Source organism: Equus quagga, chromosome 12, assembly GCF_021613505.1.
Source record: "Equus quagga isolate Etosha38 chromosome 12, UCLA_HA_Equagga_1.0, whole genome shotgun sequence".
NCBI lineage: Eukaryota > Metazoa > Chordata > Mammalia > Perissodactyla > Equidae > Equus > Equus quagga.
In genome coordinates, this window is record NC_060278.1 from 56,455,527 (window position 1) to 56,482,167 (window position 26,641).

Below are 26,641 nucleotides of genomic sequence, written 5' to 3' on the forward strand. Positions count from 1 at the left end.
AGTTCATGAGTTTGACTGAATTTATGAGAGGAAAAAGAAGGTGATGAACAACAACCCATCTTTCCAATATCACATAACTCTTTTTTATCCTTTCATTCCTTTGTAACACACAAGATTCAACCACCATCTACTTTTCCTTCATCAAAGCCACTAATCTTCATGAAGGTCAGAATGGAAATAATATATATCATTCGGCTCTGCCTAGAAGGCCTTATAATGCTTTGCTCTCATTTTATAAATGGAAGGAAGTAATTAATTACAAATGTCAGCATCATAGGATTACAATGGAAAATTATCTTGAATCTGCTTGGTGTTTTTTAATGACTTTTAAAATCAGGGTTAAGAGTTCTATTAGCAAAGCACAAAGTTAATTTCATATTACTTTTTAGTTAGAATTTGGAGCAAATACATTCACAAATGCAGATTAATATTTTGGCGAGCTTATATATCTGCACATACTCTTGTACTAGTAAAAGAGATTTAATTAATTTACCAAAAACACCCACATGATTAATTTTTTAGCATGTCGCTTTTTGTATACCTCATTCAACATTCATCGCATACTTGAATACTAAGGAACTTAAAGGATAAAATCTTGGATATTAATTTACTTGATTTTTATTTTGTTCTTCTAGATAACCAAAATCCAGATTTCTCAATCAGTACATGTTTATAGAGCACCTATTTTGACAAGGAGATATACTGATAAACCAGTAAAAAATCCTTCCTCAACATCCTGGTCAATACTGCTCATCACTGAGCTAGTGCTTGCCAGGTTATTTAGGGATGAGGGACCACCTGTGTGTAAGCTCTTTCAGCTTGCCTTTGCTGCCTTCAAAATATCCTCTCAAGTCCCACGTTCCACCTTCTGTGCTCTCACAAAAGAATGGAATGTTATCAAAGCTGATCAACAGACCTCAGGTTTCTATTCCCACTTATTTTCACTTTTTAGAAACTTTGCTTCATTCATCATCTTTTCTTGTCCTCTCTACAACCTTTAAATGATGCACATTTTTTCCATTGTTAGGCAATCTTCCCTGCCTCATTCTACTACTTCTGGCGAGCCCCTGCAAAAATCAACATTCTTCACTTAAAACTGACTTTCAATTGTATTCTTAAAGGCGAATAGCAAAAGATCTCCTAAACTGTAAACTCAGTGGCCTTTTCTCAAGCTTCTGACTAAACCTGCCATACGTGACATGCTATCATGTAACACTCTTCTGCTTTAGACATTTCTAACATTCTATTTTTTTCTCATAAATATTTAATCAACCCATTTATATGTTCCGAAAAGCCCTCATTCTTTTCTTTCTGCACTTTCTAATTCATCAATCTCACCTTATTTGATACTGGAATTATTTTCTTTAGATGGAGTTAATAGAGAATTAAAAAATTTACAAAATGAAGCCAGAGGGAAACAGTGAAAGAGTTTGTAAGGACTTCTTGCTCTAAATTTAGAATTAAAAAGTAGTCTAAGAAATATCTTCAAAAACCTATGTTTTAAAAAGTGAGACAGAAATTTATATGTTAGATAAGAGTTTCCCAAAACATAACCTTGAGTACACTTGTTGATATAGTACACGCAGAAACTGTGACCTGAGCATTAGTGAGGAATATGACAACCATTCCAATGACCTTCTACCCTTCTTGTCTATTTCTCTGTCTTCTCTGATGGCTCTATTCTTCTTCCAACAACCACAATAGAAGCATCTCCATCAACATGAGCTTTAGCTTCTCCCTTGGTTATTATCCCTTACTCGATGGACTTGCGCACGTCCTTATCCATCTCTGACAATGCCTGACAAATCCTAATAAACCTCTCTCTTCTGCAAGTCCCAGATCCTTATTTTCATTTGCCTGTAAGTCATGCCCACCTGTTTGTCCATAAACTCCTCAAATTCATCATTTCCAAAACCATTTCCATTATTTCATCTATGACGACGCCCAGCTGAATATTTTTTCTTGATGTAATTTTTCTTAGATTTACTGCCAGTTTCCCAGTCATTTGGATTTAGAAAATCTTAAAATGATATTTTGAGTTTTCCTTTTCCTCACCTATGCCAACCAATCAGTTGAGTTCTTTAGATTCTACCTTCTTAATTTATCTTGCCACAAATCCGTCTATTCCTTGCACCCAGCCAAAAACTCACTCCCAGTTTTCCTTTCATGCTATGATTGTGTCTGAACTGAGCACATGGCCTCAGTGTGATCTCTCTTTGTCCTGTGCTGCACAGATGTTATAAATACTCCTAAAACTTAATTACAATTATAGGACTCTCACGTTCACCATCCTCCGTTAACTTCCCACTCTACGTTGTTAGACAAGGCCTTCACAACACTGTCCCAAACATTTTCCACCAATTTATCCCAAATACCCTATATTCTGCCCAAACGTCACTATTCAATATTCTTCTAATTCTATATGCACATGCATCCTTTTATGCCTTTGCTCATTCTGTCAATCCCTATTGTCCTGTCTTTTCATCTTTCCTTGGTGAAACCACTGATTCCAGGACTCTCTTTAAATCAGTCAAGCATTTTCTTTTCATCCTTAATATGACCTTTCTCTATGAACCCCCATAGGACTTTATTTGCACTTCGCTGGAAGCACCTATTATCCCATCTTGTATTATTATTATCTGTGTAATTCACTCCTACCTAAATCCCTTTCTAGATTATAAACTTATTGGGAAAAGAACAATGCACAGTGTGGAGCTTTTCCTCAAATAGGAGTTCAATAAATATTTGTTAAACTGTGCTAGCCAAATAAAGCTTCACCAAAAATTAAGAGAATTCATTAAAATAATTCCTAACAGAGATGTTTTTCCTCCCTCAGTGTTTTGTGTACAGATCAGGGAAAGAGGTTGAGAACAATAAAAAGCCAGACAAGTACATTTGCTTGCTTCATATAAGCATTCATAGAAGGAGTAAAATAACCCATAAGAATTAGTGAAATATTTTTAAGCCACCAAGGAAAACTTTACTACGTTGCTACAGTGTTATATCACATACTAGAGAGATCCAAAATAATTAAAGTAGTTTAAGAAGAACTTGTTATATCCCCAGAGTATGAACTATAAATAGAGGAATACTGGGTAAATGCTAGCATTGTGTTCTACCAGCAGAAAACTTCTAATTAAAACAACTTACCTTATAACTGAGATAACCAAGTAGTATTGTTTCAAATAGACTTATCAATGCCACTGAAACCTAAAATATAAATTGCACCTTAATGAGAAAACGCAATGAAACCAAAATATCTATTCATGATTATAATACTATTAACTTTATAAATATGTGCATAATATGTGTATATATGTCTCTATATATTTGTATGGTATATATATATATGACATATGATATAGGAGGCATTGGGTGGCACTTTAACTTCTATATACAGATGGCAGGCTGCAGGCTATCTCTAGCATTACAGCTTAGATTTGTAATTTCCAATACTCCTTAATATATCTTTTTAAATTTAATATCTCAAATGTAAATGTGGGTTTGGAATAGTCAGACTGGCTGGAGTTTGCTCGATATGTAAAGAATAGGTCCTTGCGTGTGTGGGCTCCTAACACACACAATCACACACAAATGCGCTGCCCCATGTAATGCCCTCTTCCAGCACCACCACGACCATCTCCAGTACATTCGCAAAAACAGCAGTTCCTTTCAGAAAATAAAAGAACACAAGCTTCCAGTTGAATGATACGTTCTATCCTATGCCCCACCTCAAACAAAACCCAACAGCAAAATCCTAGAACACTAAACCAAACAGTCTGCGCGAGCACTTCAAGATACTTTCAGACTATATGAGAATGACCTGCACAACCCACTCCCCTTTTGCAGCTGAAAGTGCTAGTCCTGCGTCCTCCTAGACAAGCTCCACCTTTCTCTATATTCTCTACCATATATTCAACTTCCACTGCTGAGCTACCAAAAACCTGTGACTGCAACAGAAAAAGTAACCAGGAAAGATGTCCAAATTATTATGTGTTAAATACTCTATGCACTTTAGGACAGAGGAAGAGAGAATAAGGTACCACAAACAAGAAATGACTCAGATAATCAATGTATTTGTTTATAGATGTTTGAGGTTTAAGACAATCTGCATTAGAAAGCAGATACTCTGGAGTCTCAAATTTTGACTCCTGTAGACTGAAAACTTTGATTTAAGTGAATATCCAAACATAAGGACAATCAAAAATATATGAGTGCATGGGAATAAAAGTCAACCATGTTCAGAAGTGCATACAACAGCCAGGCATTGTTACGATAGAAAACTCACGCCACTTAGATTTTCTCCACAAGTCCCCTGTATCATAATCATCCATGCTTTTTTCTATACGTACAACATGTTAAGTGATCACTAGAACATTTTTAGCATGGATTACTCAAAATTCTATTTGAAAATAAGGATTATTATTATTTTAAAATATCGCTATTAGATAAAAGGAATTTGAATAGATTAAAATATATTTCAAGGCCATATGTGACTATTCATAAACATATTAACTAACTTTGTGCACCTCACTGAAGGATAATATAAGAATCTAGCTAGAGGTTCACTGCATTTTTAGTGAGTACTTCAATATTTGAAAAGTGTATTTGTAAATTAATGACATTGCAATGAAAGTCAATGGGAAACAACAAAATACAACTTGACTTCAACAAAATATGAAATATCCAGACATAGTAAAAACTTGATTTCATAGTTATGATTGCAATGCATACATAATTGAAATAATTCATTATTACATATGAAATGTACAGACTTCACAGTCATCATGACGTTAAAAGACAAACCAAACATTTTTAAGGATTTTAAGGGTTGTTTATTAACAGTAAGTCTCAGAGTTTTTCCACTTCTTCTAGACTTAACTGTCTTCCAATCTCTAAATTTTGTTTTATGTTAGTAACTCTATGCTTTGAATAATTTTCACTTTTGAAAAATAGCAAAAAATAAAAAGTATCTGTAGGAAGGAGACAGGAGTAGCATGGATGAGAACTTGTAAAAAGTTTGCTGGGCATGAAATTCAATAGAAAAAGGAACAAGAAATGACACAGAGCACTCTAGGGACCTCAATAATGTAATTCAGACATGTTTTTCTCCTTTTCTTACTCTTTCTTCAGGACTCCTTTTATGCCAGGGCCTGCTTTTTGTTTTATTTACAAAATTATCTGCTTAGGGACCCAACTCTTGCTGTTGGTGATATGAGCCTCTCATTCATCAGTTTACTCATTTAACAATTGCTTATTGAGATTCCACCATGTTCCAGACACTGAGGATAGAAGGTAGAAAAGCAAACATGGTTCAACATGGTTATGGGTTTTGATTCACTTTTCAAGGATTATGTAACAGGAATATCTAAAGTAGTTTGGGGAATTTGTGGCTCCTTAAAACATTGGTTTTATTTTGGTTTTCTCCACACTCTCAAAATCTTATATCTAATCCTGATTATGAAGAAATTCTCAAAAGATGGAATGTAGGGTTCAGGCAAACATGGATAAAGGAATAAAAATGTTAGTCTAAGATGAGCATCAAGATTAATTAAGCAATAAAACAAATTCACTTTTAATATCAATAGTTTTCTTTCCAATTGTATTTCTCTGTGAAATATAATAAATCCAGAAATATAGGGATAAACAAAATTGTACATAACCTGTAAGCCCCATAAAGGTAGACTTCTGTTCACCCAAAAGATATGAGACCTGTGAAAAGAATGATAAGATGTTAGTTTTAAAAAATGTGAAAAATGCATTCATTTAAAAATTTCAATTGAAAAGGGAAATACTTAAATAGTGCCAGCATAAAAAGACAATAAAATATCAAAATTAAAATTAGGAAACTATATACTGTTTCAGTTTTCTTTTAGATAATATTCATTTCTGTTCCAGGAAAAAACCCTTTTAATTTCGTTTTTGGTCTCATGTTAATAATAAAAAAGATAATGGGCCCTTATTTAAAGAGTGATTAAGGGGGCCAGCCCAGTAGCGCAGCAGTTAAATTCATGTGCTCCGCTTTGGTGACCCCGGGGTTCACCAGTTCGGATCCTGGGGGCAGACCCACGCACTGCTTATCAAGCCATGCTGTGGCAGGTGTCCCACATATAAAGTAGAGGAAGATGTGTACAGATGTTAGCTCAGGGCTAATCTTCCTCAGCAAAAAGAGGAGGATTGGTGGCAGATGTTAGCTCAGGGTTAATCTTCCTCAGAAACAAACAAACAAACAAAACAGAAAACCAAAAAAAACAATAAAGAGTGATTACGGAAGGATGAGAAAACCTCAACCTTTTTACCAGTCAATTCTCCATTGAAAAGTCACTTAAGAGTCTTCTGTAAACTCTAAGATTTTGTTATTTTTAAACCTGTCAATATTTTGGCAATACAAATTGAACAGTATAAATGATCAGAATAAAATCGGTAACAGATTATAGAGCACATTAATATTTTGGATTTGGATTTTTATAAAATGTTTAACATTCCACCAAAAAAAACCTGTGATTGAGGTTAGCATAGAACATTATGCAGGACAAGGAGCGACTGTCCTTAAATATCTCTTAAAAATCTTGTCATCTCTAATGTTAAAAACTGTTTATACTCTGCAAGAACACCATACGCTTCTAATGTCCTGCTACTTATAATTTTTCACTATTTATACCCTACCCGCCTTATCTACCTCATTTACTGTAAAGTTGATTCAAACAGGGTCATTCACAGCAATATACTCTACTTGGGAAAAGAGGAAAACAGTCATATTATGCTGCCAAAAAATGCAAATAAAAAACTCAAAACAGAACAAAGCCTACTCACTCTTTATAGTTATAAATATTAGAGAAGCCCCATTATTAACTGTATTTTAAAATCTTTATGTCATTTTCTTTTGGGGAATATGTTAAAAAATAATGAAGAGCAATAAACTCTTTAAAATTCCTGTTTTAAAAAGAATTACAAAACTTTAAAAGATTAATCAAAGAGACTACCTAGTATATTCAACTGAAGTACTCTAACTCCAGAATGTCACATCTACCTGAGTAAATGACATCTTCAATTGCTCCAAACCGAACCTGCGATCTTTCTCCCAAAAACCGATCCTCTCAGTTTTTCACATCTCAGAAAATGGCACCAAATTCCACTATATGTGTTTACCCAAAAATTTAGATATCATCTTAATACGCTTTCCTCTCTTCTATTTGTAAATATGTAATACGTTAATCACCAAATCTTTTTGATTTTTCCCACCAAATAAGTGAAGAATTTATCTACCTCTCTTCATCTCCACTACCACAACCACCTTAATATAAACTACAATTTTTTGCAACTGGACTCTTGCAAAAGCCTACCGACAGGGACCCAAAACCTCCTTTTGCCTTCTACATTTTTTCTCCAAATTACAACTACCCTGATTCTTTTTAAATGCATTTTGATCACACTGCCCCACTGTGTATGGGCATTGCACTTTTATTAAGATAAAGACTAAAACTCTTAAAACGGCATTCTTATCCAACTGTCACATGATCCTTCCATCACAGCCCTTTTCGCATATGAGTCTTCCCTCATCCTAGACCTCTCAGCTCAACCCCCTCTCACGGAAACCTTCTCCGAGGCTTCCACTTGATCAATGCAGTCAACTCATTTCAGGCAGTGTTAGTCACCAAACCTCCCCTGCCACTCACCTCGGTTATAACTTTGTATTTATTTATAAATGTATATCTTTTTAGATGTCTCCTCACTAAACTGTGTGCTCCATAAGAGGAAAGAGTATGTCTATTTTATTGACCGTTGTAAAAATAATGTTGTTCTGAGTACATGCAGATAGTAGGCTAGGCATTCAATAGAAACAAATGGATGGGGCCAGTAAAATCAAAACTATGGCTGATGAGATCAGTCACATCGTCCTTTCCAAAACACATCTCTTATATTCTCAGTGACATTTGAGAAATCAGACCAAAATGAGGTATGTATGAGTAAAGAGATACATTGTTTTTGTAGATAGGACATAGATACATAGTTTTTGTAGATAGGAAAATGATATGCTACAAAAACTACTAAGTAGTTAAGTAGGCAGCAATATACAGAAAATTAAAAAGTAAATTGCTAAACAGACATCTGTGAGCATTTTCATAAGGAAATTGGTAATTAACATGGATTTACTAAAAGCTAGTACACCAAACCAACAGCATTTTCTTTGGTCAGGGATGTTTTCATAGGTCTTGAAATATCAGAGAGTATTTAAATTTAAATATGACTTTAAAGAAAGGATTTTTTTGGACATGACTATGTCGTGTGGAATAGGTTTCATAATCTGTAAAAAGTATTTCTACAAATCTCTCACATATAAATTTCAATGCAAAGTGAGATCTCCACTGGAAAGTTGTCTCTTTTGCCCGTTTACTAAGCACTAAAGTGGATAAATACATAGAAGGAAAATGTACAAACTCTAATGAAAAGCTAATGTCCAACCTCTTCTTCATAAAATGGATTTATCTTAAAAAAAGCATATGAGATCTGATCTACACATTTCTAGAAAATGTCCAAAACAAATGAGGAATGAAACTGGAACTGACAGCCAGACCATAATTCTAAATGAAACTTCAATCCCATTGACAAAAAAACACTAGGAAGAAAAAACCCCGGACACGAATATTTATTGCCATGTCAGTTATAGCAGGAGAGTAATCGGAATCTACCTGAATATCCAAGAAGAAGAGAAACAAAGTAGCCTTATGATCATTAACAACAGCAAAAATGCCATAAATGAGAAAAAGATCAGTGATATAAATGATGTATATACTATTGTCCTAACTATATCAGTATAAGTGTGTTATATGTCAGTGTGCATATGTAGAGAATTTACAAAAGATTGGTAGTCAAAATACTAAAAACGCTTATTTATACGTGTCGAGATTTTAGGTACTTTTTACTTCCTTTGCTCTTGCCATATTTATTTATATTGCATTAATTATCAATCATTGATAAAATAATAAAAAATAAATTTCACTTTTTTAAATTTAAAAAAATTAAAAAACAAGAGAAAACATAAAAGCAAAATTGATACCATTCTGAAATATTTATATTATTAAAATTAATAAAATAAAATTATGAAATGCATACTATTCTGAATTAAACTAGGCCTATAGATAAAATTCGTGCTTGAAGCATCATTGTGAGAACCGGAAGAGTCATGTCAAACAAAGGAAATAGTGGCAGAAGTTAAATAGAGGACGTCCGTGATGCGTAGCCTCAGTCACTTTTCACAGCTTACTTATGGCTCCTGGTAAAGGCGAGAAGAGAGCTGCTGTTGATGTCAGATCAACTTCGGCAGCTGAGGGGGACCTCAGGGGGTGAATACATTAACCAGAAGAATAGAGCAGTTGGTAAACACATGAAAGTAATAGGGTCAACATGTGGGGCATAATTCATAGGAAGGACCTGTGGGTCACAAACTCAAGATGAACTCAGACTGATAGCTCCCCAAAGAAAAAACATGAATGTAAGGTTGCATTTCATTAATGAAAGTATAGTATCCTAAACCAGGGAGGACCATTATAAAACTCTCCTAACCATAACAAATACCAAGAACTGAGTTGTAGGTATGGCACTAGTACCATATTTCAAAGACATACCAAATTTAATATGTGTCCAAAACCAATTTAGTATTCAGTCCAAAACTGACACCGAAGCATAGTAGAATCTTGACAATACATTAGGGAGACTTTTCAATAACGGAAGTTTTCCAAAGCACTGCATGGACTTCATACCAGGTTAGACAACCACCTGTCAGTGTGTTGTGGAAAGGACTAAACACTGACTCTTTGAGAGAACGGACATTAAGAGTCTTTCCAACAGACACACACTGGCTAAGATAGAAGTGGCTTTCTATCTATGAACATGCCTTCTTTCCCTTCCGTAGTGTAAAGGTGAGGGCAAAAAGCCACTCTTCAGCCAAAGGCTACACTTCTCAGCCTTTGTGTCAGGGTGTGATGATCTGACTGATCCTCACATGAGGTCTAAGTATGAAATACAAGTAAATGATGCTTGTCATATGTTGGCCAAGAATTTTAAACAGTGTATGTGCTTTCTCTAGGCTCTCCTTGCCTTTCTGGAAGCTCATTGCAAAGGGTTCTTAGGTCTTAGGACAGCACATAGTCACAAAATGAAAGTGGCTTGTATGTATAATATTGTACTTAAAATATTGTCTGTATATATTGTATTCTATAATATGTGTGTGTGTGTGTCTGTGAACCACTCTATGGAGAAAAGGTCTACACTGACTAGGAACACCAACATTAGACTCCAGGAACCAAAAAGATTCTTTAGAATTTTTGAGATTATGTGTTAGAGTACTTGATGCTGCTTTAATCTTACTGTAACCAATACACGTGAGAGAAAAGGTCTATATTATGCTATTCATTCCTATTGGTCATGAAATACTTAAAAGATATTGTCAAAATTTTATTTCTTCTTATAAAGAAGAAATAATCTTTAAAATCTAAATGTCACCTGAACACACCTTAAAGAAGAAATAATCTTTAAAATCTGAATGTCACCTGAACACACTCCGTGCTATATTAGGCACTGATTTTAAATGCAAATCCAAATTCCATGAAATATAAGCACATTCATGTGCTTCTTACCTTTGTCTCTATCACTTGATGTTAAAAACTAATAATTACTTCAACAGCTTCTAGGGTGGAAAGGATGCCTGAGTTTTGACGCACAGCGCAGAACTCTAAGCACCAGTAGGCAATGAGTCAATGCTGATGGCCCATCTCTCAATGAAAGTCACAAACTACGTGCTGGAGGTGTTTCCTGTGCTGATGCCTTTAAATCATTTACTGTAAAGTGTGTGTACATCAGAGTTTGTCGTGTGCACAGTTTCATACATTAACAGTAAAATTCTTTGCATATCCTTCAGTTTGTCCATACTTGCAACATTTTCCAATCAGTGTTGACTCCTGGAAGGGACTTAAAATAAAGCAAAGCCACACAAAATATCTGCAGCTTTATTATGCCAGGAGCTCTAATTAAATAAATCTCTTTGCTGAATTAGCCCTCATTATTTTACAAGAGAGCCTGTGCCCATAAAGGCCACTTCTGGTTTTCATTAAACAATACCGCATTGACAATGGGAACTAAACAGAACATTGTATTCAAAATGGAGCCATGAGCTATTTTGTTATGTTTTTTAATTGCAGTAATCTGATTTTTCAAATGTATAGCCTCCATAATTATGGCTGAATATTCTTAGTAATACGGCATAGAAGTTAATTGTAGGAAACTTTGTCCATCTTAACGTTTTCAAATAATATAATTCCACTCTGCTGTCACCAGGCAATGCCCTTTTACCCTAGAAGGATTCCTTCATGCTTCATTTTATGATTTTCAAGCCTCTCTAATGTACACTTTAATTATAAATTACCAAGTTTTAAAAACAATTCTGGAATGTTTTTAGAAGGATTTTTAATGTGAACCATTTTTAATAACACATAGAGAAATATAATATACACTGACATCTCTAGGCAGTGGTCTTGAATCATCTCGATTGTGTAAAATTATTAATAAAACTGTTGAGTATAATTCCATCAATTCAGTAACATTCACTGACCCACAAAGTCCTACGCCAAGTATGGGAGCAACAGAGACAAATACAATATGGTCCTTGCCCTCAGTGAGCATATAGAGAGAACAGAGAAGTACATAATAAAACCAATGGCAATATGCTAAGTTCAGAAGTATTCAAGGCATGATCAGAAAGTCCCCAAAAGTCACTCCTAATCCAGAGTGGAATTGGGCAATATGTCATGGTGTCAGGTAAGAATTTCAGATTAAGTTTTATCCAAGAAATTGTTATCCTGAAGGACTAGGAGTCCTGGAGCAGGTTAGAAAAGAGTGGGTAGTGAGGGACAGGACTGGAAACAGGGGTCCAGGGAGAGGGAGCAAAACGTTCATTGGCCTGGAGACGATGGAGAGCAGAGTTTGTATAAGTTGCTTCCAGTAGGTCAGCATGGCTGGAGTAGCAGATTGGTGAGGTGAGGTAAGCAAGATCAGATTATAAAAGATCCTCATTTACTCATTTAGTCACTCACTCACTTAAAAAATAACTACTGAGCGCCAAATTTGTGTCAGGCTCTGAGGATACAGACAACAATGCCCTCATGGAATATCCATTGCCATCCATACGAAATACACAGAAAACAAATAAACAAGTAAAAGATGTACAATATGTAAAAGTGAGAAAGGCAATGGAGAAAAATGAGAAGGAAGAAGAAAAAAAATATTCAAGGGAGTCTTGTGAGGAGATTACAATTTGAACAGGACGTTTGGGTAAGGCTTCACTGAAAATATGATTTTGAGTAAAGATCTGAGGAAGTGTCCCTATGATTTTTAGTGGCAGAGAATTACAGACAGAAGGACCAGCGGGTGTGAACGCCCTGAGCCTGCAGTGTGTCTGGAATGATCTAGGAATAGAGAAGAGGCCAATGTGGCAGGAGCAAAATGGTGGGGGATGAGTAGTAGGAGGTGACATTACAGGGAAAATATGTGTTCTTACAGGCCATGGCAGGCACTTTGGCATTCAGAGCACAGCCATGTCAAGATCCAACTTATATTCTCAAGAAATACTGGCTACTACAGTAAGAATAGACCAAAGGGGAGCAAAGGTACAACTAGGAGGACTAATTAGGAGGCCTTTGCAGTAATACAGGTGAAAGAAGGTGGCTTGTGCTAGGGTGGTGGCATTGAGAAGCATCTACACACTGGATATTTCTTGAAGGTAGAAATAACAGGATTTTCTTAGGGCTTTGCATACGCTGCAGAGTGTGAGACAAGAGAGAAGTCAAGAATGACTCCAAAGCATTTGGCCTGAGAAGCTGGTAGGATGGAGTTCCTATCAGCTGAAACGTGGAAGGCTGGGAGTGGAGCAGGGTTTGGAGGAAGGATGGAGCTGTCACTCATTGAGATGTGGGAGATCACAGAAGCCGCCCATGGGAACATGGCAAGTTTGAAATGCCTATTAGACATCCAAGTAGAGAAGCTGAACACACAGTTAGAATTTGGGGCAATGGAAAAGTGCTGGCTTCCTGTGGTCAATGAGTTAGGGATAAAAGACACAAAAAGATTAGTGCTGAGGGAGTCAAAGAAGAGGGCAAATATGAGAAAACTTCAGCTTCTTTATATGGAAAGTAGGTACAACAAGATTAAATATATATTGAAGGAAATCATATACATAAAACCCAATGCCAGAAAATAGCGAGAACTCCAAAATATACAACCTTTCCACAAGCTGAAAATTCCCTGAGAGTAGTTAAATATTCCTTTTCATGGCTATATCTTCAGTTACAGCAATATGAATACATGGTAAATAGTCAATAAACATATAGTGAAATATCCATAATTATATTTCATTAAATAAATTATAAAGAATTATCTCATAAATTATTACACAATAAAATTTAGCTTGTTAATCTTTAACTTATTTCTGAACTGTTTAATAAATATGTAATCATTTTCACTATCTAAATAAGCTGAAGAAGAACCAATTCATTTAAAAGCATACTATGCCCTCATTTTCCATTTTACCATAATCTTTTTTTATTTTTTCATTTTCTTAGGGCAAACTCTACATGAAAAAATAATTGTACAGAAGTTAGCCATCAAATTTGTTTTCTGCTTTGAAAATTATTTTAAATTTAGTGGACTGGACAGGGACCCAAGGTGGTGGTGAGATAAAGATTATCCATGACATTATACACCCAGGCCCCTTCCTGATTGCTTCTCGCAAAAGATGACGCCTAGAAAGGAAAGTCCACAAAAGAATATAAATGCAATTTAATAAAAGTAATATGATAATGAATGGAAAAAGAAGTTAAAATAAATCAATGTCATTTAACTCAAATAAGATAAAGAACCATACAAGCAAAATCTCAGACTTGAGATAGTCATGCATTCCAATAAATGCTGGAGTGTTTCTCAGAGTAACAACTAGATTCGTTGTTTTGTTTTTTTAGATTCCACACATAAGTGAGATCATATGCTATTTCTCTTTTTTATGTCTGACATTTCACTCAGCATAATGTCCTCAAGAAACCTTAAAAAAAAGTAACAACTAGACTATACTGAAAACGTTTATAAAGCTGGTATAATAATATTATTATTAACAGTGATAACAATAATTAATACTATCGCTAATATTAACAGTAGAGTGAACTTTTGGGAGTATTTGTAAGCCAAGAAAAGAAAAGTATTTGGGCCTTTAAAGAGATTGACCCATATTAAGCAATTGCTTAGGGTACTTTGATTAGCAATAAAAATTTTATGGGTAAGTGTCCAGTATTATCATTATACTAGTAATAAACAATAGATAACAATAAAATAAGAGATGTTTAAAAAGAACTTACAAGGATTATATTCACACATTAACTGAAAGCTGGATCAATTTAATTGTGACAAACACCTGAAACGTCCTTGAGAAAAATGTATTCTATATAACATCCTTTAAAACTATAATAGAATTCAAAGAAATCAAAAGAATATTGTTGAAGGTCAGACAAAGATACCTTACCATTCATTTCCTTGTGAAGGGTTTTCGAGAAGCACTCGGATTATGTATAATAAACAGCTTAATAATTTTAGAGAAAAATTGAACAGACGTATTCTTAGACCTTTAAACAAACAACAAAAATTTGATTTTCATTTGAACTTAGTTCTCAAAAGACTAGAAAGAATTGTCAAAAATATCAACTTTAAACTTTAAGTTCACCACTTACATTGTATTTACAAACTACAATACCATAATTGCCTAAACTCTCTGAAGTTCTAGGTACCTGTATTTTAATTAGTTGAATATTGAAACAAAAAGGACAGAATGGATGAACTGTCAATGACGGTGAATATTATACACTGAGAGGAAATCTAAGTTTGAGCATTCAGAAACCACAAAAATCATGTCCAATCAAGATTACTTCCAATACACTAAGAAGTAAGCATTTTATTTATCTATCAATTTGGGGACAGATTTTAGCTAGCTAGAAAATCTAGCTGGTTACAAATTCATGGAATAAGTTATAAATCTCGTATCTTCAGAACGCCTTGTAGATTTGATTATAGAGAAATGATACTCATGTATATAATTATATATGATGCATTTAATTAGTAATCATGTAATTATAGAGAAATCAGAACAGCATATGCTGAGAAATACAGACGCACACACACATTTTTTAGTTTGAGTTAAACCTAACTTTTCACTTTAGGTTAAATACCAATGCAATATTAAAATTTTTGTGGGAATTAAGACTGCTATGTATGTTTCTTTGAAATTGTATAGGTCACAGTTATGAAGCCTGTAATACTTGATTAAAAAGAAGAGCAATTAGGGCCCAGCCCAGTGGCATAATGGTTAATTTCGCGTGCTCCGCTTCGGTGGCCCAGGGTCCGCTGGTTCGGATCCTGGGTGCGGACACACACAACGCTCATCAAGCCATACTGTGGTGGCATCACACATAGAAGGACTAGAAGGAATTACAATTAGAATATACAACTATGTGCTGGGGCTTTGGGAATCAAAACACAAGAGGAAGATTGGCAACAGATGTTAGCTTAAGGCCAATCTTCCAAAAAAAATAAATAAATAAAATAATGAAGAGCAATTAACATTAAGCAAAACATGCTTAAAATCTGATGAATAGAAGCTTTACCTTCCCAGCAATTATCCGGTGATATCTGATTCACACATCACAAAATTTTGAGAAAGGCCTTCCTACAATTATTACTTAACAAAATCTTGAAAATAATTATTACTTAATAAAATCTGGAAATGAAATGTCTTTTTTTTTTTTTACTCTGCTATATGTGAGTGTATTTGAGGCAACATTTCTTAAGAGTTAAAGGTTAATGCTGATTAATCATGTCATTTTTCCTAGGTTTTCTTATTAAAATGTTAGGTACATTTTACGGGTTAGGCTCTTCAGAAAGTCTTTTAAACTGTTAATGAAATTGCCCTGGTTTTATAGAACTGGTCTCCCCCAATGACAGCTTAGTTAAGGCGGGCGGCTGGAGAAGTGTTCAAATAAGGCATGTATATTTTCTGGCCTGGAGAGATAGGATTGTTAGCATTAAAATCAAGAAAACCTTCTATTCAGATGATGTGGCTCCTTTAGGTCATATTGATCAGTGGTGCTTCCTTGCAAATTCTAAACAACCAGATTAGAGAAGCATTAATTATTATTAGCCTCAACCCTGAAGCTAACCTGCCATGCAGAGTCCCTAGCCGGTGTGCCTTACATATTGAAATATCCTCTACAGTCAATATTTGGGTAACTTCTCACAACTCAAGCTTTTCTCTTTGAACGCTATAGAGGCACAAGTTAATTTAGACCACCCCAAGAGGATTCAGGGGCCAAAATTCAGAGACACCAAAGAATACACCAACCTAATATAGACCTCTCCATTGCTTGTTGACATTTTAAGCAATAATCATATGACAAACTACATATTGGCTCATTACATATCGCTTTTAAAAATACTTGGGGGGCCAGCTTGGTGGTGTAGTGGTCAAGTTCATGTGCTCTGCTTCAGTGGCCTGGGGTTCATGGGTTCGGATCCCAGGTGCAGACTTACACACCACTGATCATGTTGTGGTGGCGTCATATACAAAACAGAGGAAGATTGGCCCAGACATTAGCTCAGGGACAATCTTCTTCAAGCACAAAAGAGGAACATTAGCAACAGATGTTAGCTTAGGGCCAATCTTCCTTACACACACACACACAAAAAATACTTGGTATTATGGGGAAGTAACAAGTATCATTGAAATGTCAACTTTGAATAAGCTTAGGAGGTCAATGACTATGCCAAATTCATGTCCTCTTGAAGTTCCACTGCTTCCCAACTTGTTCTGATGATAAGAATCATGAGGACGTTAAACTTTGAGCTTAGCCCTACACTTCCTGATTCAAAATCTCCAGAGAAGGATGCTAGGAAGCTGTACATTTCACAACCCCCAAGATGTTTCTCATTATTAGGCATAATTGGGAAACTCTGAACGCTTCTCCACTAAAGCAGACAATTATTCCCCATTAGGGTCAGTCAGAATCACCAGAGCCTTGGCAAAGTAAGTTTTAGGTGTCCCTCATAGTTAAAATGGGGGAAACTCTTTGTTTAAATTATTTTCCTCAATGTTTCTACTAATCCAGATGGTCCACTCAGAAGTCTACTTATTGGTATGGGATATGGAGAATTAAAGGTATTCAGGAAACCTTAGCACCACCAGATGTAACATCTATAATTTTCTAAAATTTTACTGCCTGGCAGACAAGATTATTAGTTCTATTCCTCAGTATAAAAGATATTTTGCAAAATGATTGCACAGCTGGAATCTTTTGCGGTAAATAGATGTACAAACACATAGACAGGAGAATAAAATGAATGACTTACTTGATCTCTGGTTTTTAATAAAAAATAACTTTAGTCTCTCTTTAAATGTGTTTTCGTTCATATAAAATTCAACTTGTACCCTGCAAACAGAAAATAAAAACATAATTAATCTAAAGACTGATATATAAGAAAATAAAAAGTTATTTGATTGAATGCATTATACACTTTGAGTGAATTCCCACCACAAAAAATAAGAATTGAGTAAAATACTGCACTGTTTAGAGAGAAACAGTTAGATATAGTCAGTTTAAATATCATATGTAGGTCATTCAATGATCTGTATTAGTGGATGTAGACTGGTATGGATGATTCAAAACAACGATCATGCAGAACTCTTTAACATGTCTTTGGAATAAGCTTGAATCAGCGTTTTCCCAATTTTTGCCCATACAATAAGAATCAACTGAATGCTTGAGAAATTCACTTTGAGCAGCATCGCCTCGGATCCACCACATCAGAATCTTAAGGGACTGAGCCTGAAAATCTACTTTTAACAAGTCCTTTGCTCCACCTTGACTCTCTTTGGGACACATTATGGGACACTTTACCTTCTTATTTATTTATTTAGGCTCAAATGAAAATATATATATGGATCAGCAAAGGAGTGGTAATGGCCAGTAGAATATTAAAGTCAACACAGGTAGGTTGTAAACCAGACAAATCACTTAAAAAACTGAATATTGTATATTTAGTCCACTATAAAATAAGATCAACAGTCTGAAAAATAGTAGCATTCTAATAAATCCATTTGCTTTCTCCCTAAATTCTGGCAAAGTCTCTCATGTGATAGGGCTTAATTAATATTTCAAAATACTAAGTGAAAAGAAAAATTGTGTTCAGTGAATGGTGACTTGTTAATAATCATCATTTGAAATTTTCTTAATTAAATAGTCTCAAAAATATGCATTATAAGTTAGGATTCCCAAAACAGCTAAGAAAGCATTTTAATGTTTATACAAACAACAGATTTAATTTAATTTTTCCTAACATCACAAAATTTTGATAATGTAATTCATATAAACTAGATAGTTGTTTTTCGTTTTCTTTCTGCAGGAGTACACATGGGAGATAAAAATGGACATATGAAGATGCTTATGTACTACAGAAATATTTCACTACTATATTCTACGCTGTATATATATTCAAGAAGATTCATGAATATTTTAAAGCCGTGTCTTGTGTCATAAAAGTAAAAGGGCTTTTGTTATCAATTGCAAACCAAGTTTTATCTTTTATATCTTCTAAAAGGCTTGAAAGCTCTCTAACTTTATCTCTTACCCCTAAAGAAAATATTTCCATTCATAAACATTTTTTCTTTTCTTTTCATCATATACTTATTTTCTTTCCGCATTTTTTTCACCTTATATGTAAGGTGAAATGAAGGGACAGAAATCAAGATTCTCTTTACTTGCTAACTTCTCCAGAGAGAAGCCATGAAAATTGCAATGACGTCTTCCAGCAGAACACTTCCATATGCATGCCTATGTGCGTGCACACACCTCACACACATACACAAACTCACACATGCTACAAAAGTACATCCAGACACAGAATTCCACTAGTGTCTCGGAAATCTATCCTTGGATCTGTTTCCCTTGTTTATCAAATGAAAAGGCAGTTCATTTTAAATAAAGTAACTGTAATACTGATAATCAAGCTAAATTAGTTCAAATTTGCTATGGATACAAAAGCAAATTTGAGAGGACATATGGCTATTACACAAGTAATTCAGCAAAGGCCATGTAGATCTGCTTCCTAGAATTATCAAATTTATAAGAATACTAGTCCATTCTTCAGATAATAGCCTGAATTCAGTGCTGAGTATATAACAGAAGTATATTTTTTAACTAAAATCGATCATCTAAAGCCTAATACAAATAATGAGGGATCTGGGAAGTCTCTCATATGAGGACAGCTTTAAGGAACTGGAAATGTTTAGCCTAAATATGAAGAGTTAGCAATAACCGAATGGCTGTCTTTAAACACTTATGTGGCCATTATGATTAAAATGAGGTGGCTCATAATGTGATGCTCTATAGTACAGAACTAATCATAGAGAAATATGAGAATTATGAATGAGATTACCCAATTTTGAAATGGCCATCACTGTGAAGCGGAAAGCTCTCCAATACATATAAATGTGCCAAAAACTGGATAACAGCTTGCAAGCAACTGGGTTTTTTTCCTCATGGTAAAGACAATTTTGCAAGGAGTGGGGTCTCTCATTAAATGAATCCCACATTCTCTTCTAATTATAATATTACATGAAGTAAAACTCTTCATTAATCCAGAGATCTTTCTGATTCAATATTCTCACTGAGGATCATGGATGATATCAAAATACGAATTTATACAAATGCTTTTTAAAGTTAGAGCTAAAAAAGCAAACAAACAAAAAACAAGCACACCACTTTTTGATCCATGTCTTCTCTCAGGTACAGAGAAATCTCCTTTAGGCTTTCTGTTTATAATATAAAGTGGAGCTTTCTTTTATTCAATCTAATGACAACTCTAATTTATTAAGTAATTGTACTTAATAAAAAAGAAAGTGGAACTGCAATCATTACTAGATGGTATCTGCTCCAATAGACATCTTTTCACTGTTTAATGATGTTATTTTTATATTGGTCAAAAATGTTTTATTGTTTTACTTGAGTAGGTCCTACATATTCTTTGTGACATTTATTTCTTAGTATTTTATAATTTTGGTTGCTATTTTAAAAGTGCCTTGTTCTGACCTTTAACTTTTTGGTATTGTAAATGGCTACCATATTGAATTCATTTATATGTAGTGGTATTTTTTTCAGGTTTTTTTCTTGGGTTTTCTAGGATGACAATCATGTCCCCTGGAAACTGTCCCTAATATTTCTATTTACATTTCATTGTTCTTGTCTTACGATGTTGACTAGCACTTTTAAAAGGAAAATATCAACTGTGGTGTGCATTCTTAGAAGAGAATGCCTCTGTGCCTTAGCAGTAATTTTATTGTTGATTCTGGAATTGCAATAAGTATTTATATTTTACTAAAAACTTATAATTACTAAAAATTACATCAGAGTGGATGGATGTTGATTGTTACCAACCACTTATCTTGAATCTATCAAGCTGATGGTACATTGTTGGGTTTTTTTGGACACTATTTAGTTAACTATTTTAACAGTTTTTTATTATGCAATTATTTTTTCAATTCTGGAAAAAATTGTTTTTGTAACAATAAACTATTTAGGTAATTCACTCCTGGATTCACTTTCCTATATTTTTAGGAGTTTTTCTTCTAAATTTATAACTAAGATTGACGGACTATCATCTTTAGATTATTCTAATATCTTCTAATACGAATTGAAAAGCTCTCCAAGTTTTTCTATACTCTTGAAACATCTTGAATACTGTAGAGAAGTTTTTGGATAACCATTATCAATTTTCTCTAACAGTATCATCTGCTTCAACACTGATTTTAATGTGTTCTTTTTTTTTTTTTCATTTTCCCCTCATTCTGTTGCTCCGGTTACTTGAACTTAGGGTAAAAATCGTGCAGGATCTTGTTAAAATGCACCTTCCTTTATTCACTCTTAAAATTCTTATTCAGTAACTTTAAGGTAAGCCTTATCATTTTAACAACACAAAAAATAATTCTGACCCAAGTTGTCAATAGTCCTTTCAAAAGCACTATTTTGCTTTTTTCAATAATGCCCTAGACTCTGTTTAGAATGTCAAACTTTTGCAGAAATTCTCCTTTAGAACTTGTAGTAGATATAGATCATTATCCAAGGAAAATTCTTCCTCTGTGTCTTCTTGGTGCTATTCCCTTCCTGCCTCCCTCTGATTTCACAATATTGGTCATGGTGTCGATGTCTGAGTTTTTATTACTATTCTCACCTCAAACAGGGCAGTATCTGCCCAGACATTCTGGTCTAAGCAGGCAAGTTCAGTGGATGCATGTCGGTTCTGCTCTCTTGCTATTTATTGCTTGGTGATTTTCCTTTGGAGAATTTACATCTGGATGGCAAGTTAACATACACAGCTCCCAGTGCAATTCCCATTTCTAAGAACTTTTCACCTGGCCTCATTTCTGTGCTTTTGTATTGTGGCATCCTCCTAAAGCCATGCTTGGTGCTCTGACTCCAGTGACTAAGGAGAAAGATTCAAGTCTCTCGATATACTTCTGCCAAGCTTCTCTTACTGTACTCTCACCCCTACCAAACTCTCAGTTGCATTTACACTTACCAGAATTACCCCTTTCAAAATGTACTACATTACTGTGTATACCCCTATTTTCTCTAAAGTCATTCTTATGTGTTGAATTATATCCTTCCAAAAGATACGTTGAAATTCTAACTCCCAGGATTTCAGAATGTGACCTTCTTTGAGATTGGGGTCATTACCGACATAACTAAATTAAGACGAGGTCATATTGGAGTAGGATGGGTCCTTAATCCTATATGACTGGTGTCTTTATAGGAAGAGGGAAATTTGGACACACATAGAGGGAAGATGGCCATGTCAACACAGAGGCAGAGATAGGAGTTATCCTGCCACAAGCCAAGGAACACCTACCAGAAGCTGAAAAGACAAGGAAGGATTATCCCCCAGATGCTTAGAAGAGAGCATGGCACTACCAACAACTTGACTTCAAACTGCTATACGCCAGAGCTGTGAATCAATAAATTTCTGCTGTTTTCAGGCATTAGTTTATGATACTTTGTTATGGCAATCCTAGGAAACCAATACAATTGTTTTCTAAGACAGTGACAGCAGCACTTCTAGGTCACGTGAAGGAAGTCCATTAGAATGTAGGCTCCATGAGAGGGAGGAGCACATTGAATTCTGTTCACACTTATATCTTTAGCGTTTCACATATGGCTTGGGACCTATTAGGTGTTAAGTATTATTGGCTGAATGCCTGAATGAAGGAGTAGTGGGATCCCCAGTTCTTTCTTTAGTAGAAACATTAAGGACTCTGAGTCAACAGTACGGTGGATGAGAAAAAGCATCTTCCTTAGGTTATAACTATTTGAGGATGCAAAACTTGGGTTTGTGGTGAGCTGAATCCGTGGAGCTCTTTCTTATTCCAAATTGTTCTACCTTGTGATTAATAATTCCGCACAGGTTTTAAATTCGTTTTCAATTTTATTAATTTCAATTTGTTTATTTGCACCATCTCCCCATGACTTAATGACTATTTAGGAAAGAAACAGATGACTGTTGATTTATTTGTTTTACAATGTTGCTATGACTTGAGTAAGGTAACCATGGACTTTATTTCACAAAAAAAGAAATTTAATTCAAATAATTTTAGTGACTTGCCCAAATTCTTTCAGCTGGTACTTGGATAGAATTGGGACATTGGTCTTTCCATTTCTTCTTCTTGCCTATTGCCTCCTCATCAAGTTGACTCTTCATTATTAGGAAAGTTCTAGGTCATTTGTAAAATATTACAAAAGAGCATTGCAAACACCAGATTCACACAGGGATACCGAGAAATGTTTATGTAGTTCTGCCCTTTGATTATTGACTGTAAACCAGATTCCTATCCATTTCCAAATATTCACCCCTAACTTCTGGTAACTAAATTACTTAACAGAGCAACCACTCCAATGGAGCCCTATAAAAAGTAAATTAATAAGTAAGCCTACTATTGATTTTTCATCTTAAAAATTTAGTTTCCCCAGTTCATGCTCAAGCGCTTCCAAGGGATTTCCATCCGGCTTCCAAACGTTACTACATGCGCAAAATGACTTCACTTTAAAGACGTTGGAGTCTCCTAAAGAATCCCCCAACTTCTTTTTGCCCATCTAATTCTTTTCATAATTACTCAAGCCTAACTTTCTCACTTCCTTTAGTCAGTAACATCTTATAAGGAGGTAGAGATTAATTCTGATGACTTTCGATAGCATTCTCTGCAGTTTTAAAATAAAATTTAAAATAATGTCATTTTTTGGAAGGAGAACCCAGCTACTACATGTACATATATACATATATGTATGTGTAATTAAATATACAAGTATATACACACACACACACACACAGAGTGATGTAATGGTAATGAGAAAAGAATCTGGAGTGCTCATCAATCATCAATTTTCTTTCATTACGGATAATGCTGATAGCTCTTCAACAAGTGCCTTTATGCTGCTGCCATTCCTTGGTAATCACGGCTTGTAGGCTTCTGGAAATACAGCATCTGTGGTTTCCATGGTAAAAGACATTACAAGTCCACCCAAAAGTACTTTTGTACTCAAGTCCCTCTTCGGATAGAAAACTCATGTCCTCATGTGCAACGTTCACTTGCAAGGCCTACTCTCTGTACCTGCTCACTTTATTTAAAATAATTAAATTGAAGCAACCTCAATTTAACTTAAATCTAAGTATGGGAAGCAAAAGACAAAGAAAGTTAGAATAAGTATAAAGTTACATTTGTTCATCCTTAAATTGCAAAGAGATTTGGTTTCTTCATGCCCCCACCCAACTGCATGAGGGGGTGCAGGTCTGGGTCAAGCTGTTAAAAAAAGAAAAAAGAAAAGAAAAGGAAAATTGCAAATAATAGAACATTTATTAATTTTTATTCTAAATATATAATAAAGAGTAGCAACAATCACAGCATTTAGGCTTGTAATAAATCGTTGATAGGGATCATGTATCTTTACCACCACCACCTCGAAAATAAAGGAAAGATCAGATGCTTCAAGATCATTTCCACTTTTTTTCTTTTTCTTCAACTCTACTCCTTCCCATTACACACACACTCACACACACAGAAACCCTGAAAGATAAAATGCACACATACACATGTTCATATATATACATTAATATACACACATGCATACAGACATGAACACATACATTCTGGAAACATAAAGCTTTTAGCTCCAGAAAGGCTTATAAGCTTACATAGTATGACTGCAGACAGCACAGTCCTACTACCACAAACCTAACAGCCTCCCAATCAAAAGTCATAACAACTACAACATGTCAATCGTGTTTTCTTTTTCTCTAGACTTATAAGAAGATGATAGAAGGTGGAATATAATCTCTAACTCAGATTGGAATGTTGCATTAGTCATTTTAATACCTTGAAGGAAAATATAATGATACTCCCACAGCCCACGGATGCTGGAAATGACATGAGTAAATAGGAAAGTCCAATGTGAGGAGCAGTGCGTGTGTTTTAGGGAACCATTGGCTCTCAAATAGTCAGGTCATGTTCAACAGATGCTAGTTGTTAGTATAAAACTGGAAATTACATGAAGACACTCATATGCAGTGAAAGAAGCATCTCTGAGCTTATTTAATTCTTTGTACCAACGACATAAGATTTTAAATCAACCCTCCAAAGAGCCTCTTCCATTTTGCAGCTGAGAGGGAGAAGTCACACTTCAGTAATGGGCACAGCTCGCTGGGACACATAGATTTCTTTAGGCTCTCTCTTATACTTAGTTCTCTTACTTAAGTAAAACTAAATTATACTTTTCGATAGGTAAATCTTATGGGGTTGAATACATTTAAAGACAAGGTGACACAATTTGAAGGAAGGGGAGAAAATAGTCACAAATAGAATTTCCCTCAAGAAAACACAAAGATAAAATTAATGGGCTTTCTAGGGAAGCTGACTTTTTTCCCATAACAGTTTGTGTTTTCATTTGTTTAATTTATTTCGTAATCCAGTATAAGGGCTAGAAGGGATAAAAGCATGGACTTTAGAATCAAATGATAAGCATTTGATTATCAGATGTGCTAACTTTTAATCTCTGTAAAATGCAGATATTACTTCTGTTAAGAAGGCTCTTATGAAAATTAACAGTCCACGATTTTCTCACAAATCCTTTGCAGACATAAATGGATCTTTAGCTAGTTTTGCTTGTTTACTACTTAAATAAACAATTAAAAAATCATCTCTTTACTAATAAATAAATAAATTTTTTCTATACTTTCACTAAATAATGTGAAAACTAAATGTCAAATTATTTTAAAATCTACATGTATGACAAAGAATACAGCAGTAATCTAAAAATTTGGTTATCATCTCACTATTTTAATAGTAAAATAAGCCTCCCTTACGGAAATTTCCTGACACATTTTTCCCAAACTGTCCCAGAAGATAAACAATGATATAGTTAAAATGTGAAACTGGTACACTAGAGACAAATTTGCTGTCAGTTTTGTCATAAAAATTATCCAAAACTCAGAAATAGGTAAAAGAGATTGCTAGATATTCTTTCAGTGAAATGCTGATCTTGACTTTCGATTTCGGTACAGTTTTACAACTGTGAGGAAGTCGACATTAACGCATAGTTGTGTATAATAAATATGCCAAGAATTTCCACCCAATAAAAGAGATAACTCCAAAGGTTGAAGTTTATGACCTTGTAGGACTTTGGGGAGAGGGCTGCTAAGCTAGCAATCTTATTTTAACCTTGCCTAGAAATGTCCAGCTTCTGAAATGCTCTGTGGACTAGTTTTAAAGTATTATGTTTCTCTCATTAATTAATGAGTTGAATATAATTTTTGACATGTTCTTATTTTACATTTGTATGAGGGAGATGTTTTTTAACCTTTTTAAAATTATACTTTAACAGTTCTTCCTCAAATTAATAAGGATTTCGTATTAATTAACAGTAGAAATTAAGTTGATGCAATCACTTTGGAAAACAACTTGATATTTGTATTATAAAACAATCCATAGGTTCTACAAAATTCCAATGAAAATAACATGGGAAATTTTATGGAACTAGACAAGCTGATTGTATAGAGAGTGAAAGATCAAATTAAACAAGACTTTTGAAAAGAAGAATAAAGAGCAGATATTTGCCCTACCTGATATCAAGACTTATTATGATGCTATAGTAACTAAGACATTATAGAAGTAGCACAAAGAAAGACAAATTGATTAATGGAACAAAACAGAGAGTCAAGAAATTGACTCATGCATATATTGAATATTAATATATAACAAGTTTGGTGTGGCAGATCAATAGGAAACAGTAGAACTATTCAAGAAACATACTTTTTAAATGGTTATCCAAATAAGAAAAAAAAATGAAATTGAACCCTATCGCATACCATATGGGTTAAATCATCTGCAGACAAATTAAGGGAATTTTTAAACTCTTATTAAAAAATAAACGGTGAATACTTTTTTGATCTTTGAATAGTCAACGAGTACTTAAATTACAATAAACAAAAAAAGAATATCATAAAATATGTATAA

At 34.5% G+C, this 26,641-nt stretch overlaps 1 protein-coding gene across 2 annotated transcripts in view; it reads right to left on the reverse strand.

The window, feature by feature from the left end:
• The window catches only part of KCNT2 (potassium sodium-activated channel subfamily T member 2), a 346,988-nt gene that overhangs the window by 242,467 nt on the left and 77,880 nt on the right, over positions 1-26,641 (reverse strand). For both annotated transcript variants that reach the window (XM_046679418.1, XM_046679417.1), the window contains exons 2-5: positions 17,437-17,516; positions 14,564-14,663; positions 5,664-5,712; positions 3,151-3,210 (exon numbers count right to left, since the gene is read on the reverse strand). In XM_046679418.1, the coding sequence (XP_046535374.1) occupies positions 3,151-3,210; positions 5,664-5,712; positions 14,564-14,663; positions 17,437-17,516 (289 nt within the window). The remainder of the gene's footprint in view (positions 1-3,150; positions 3,211-5,663; positions 5,713-14,563; positions 14,664-17,436; positions 17,517-26,641) is intronic.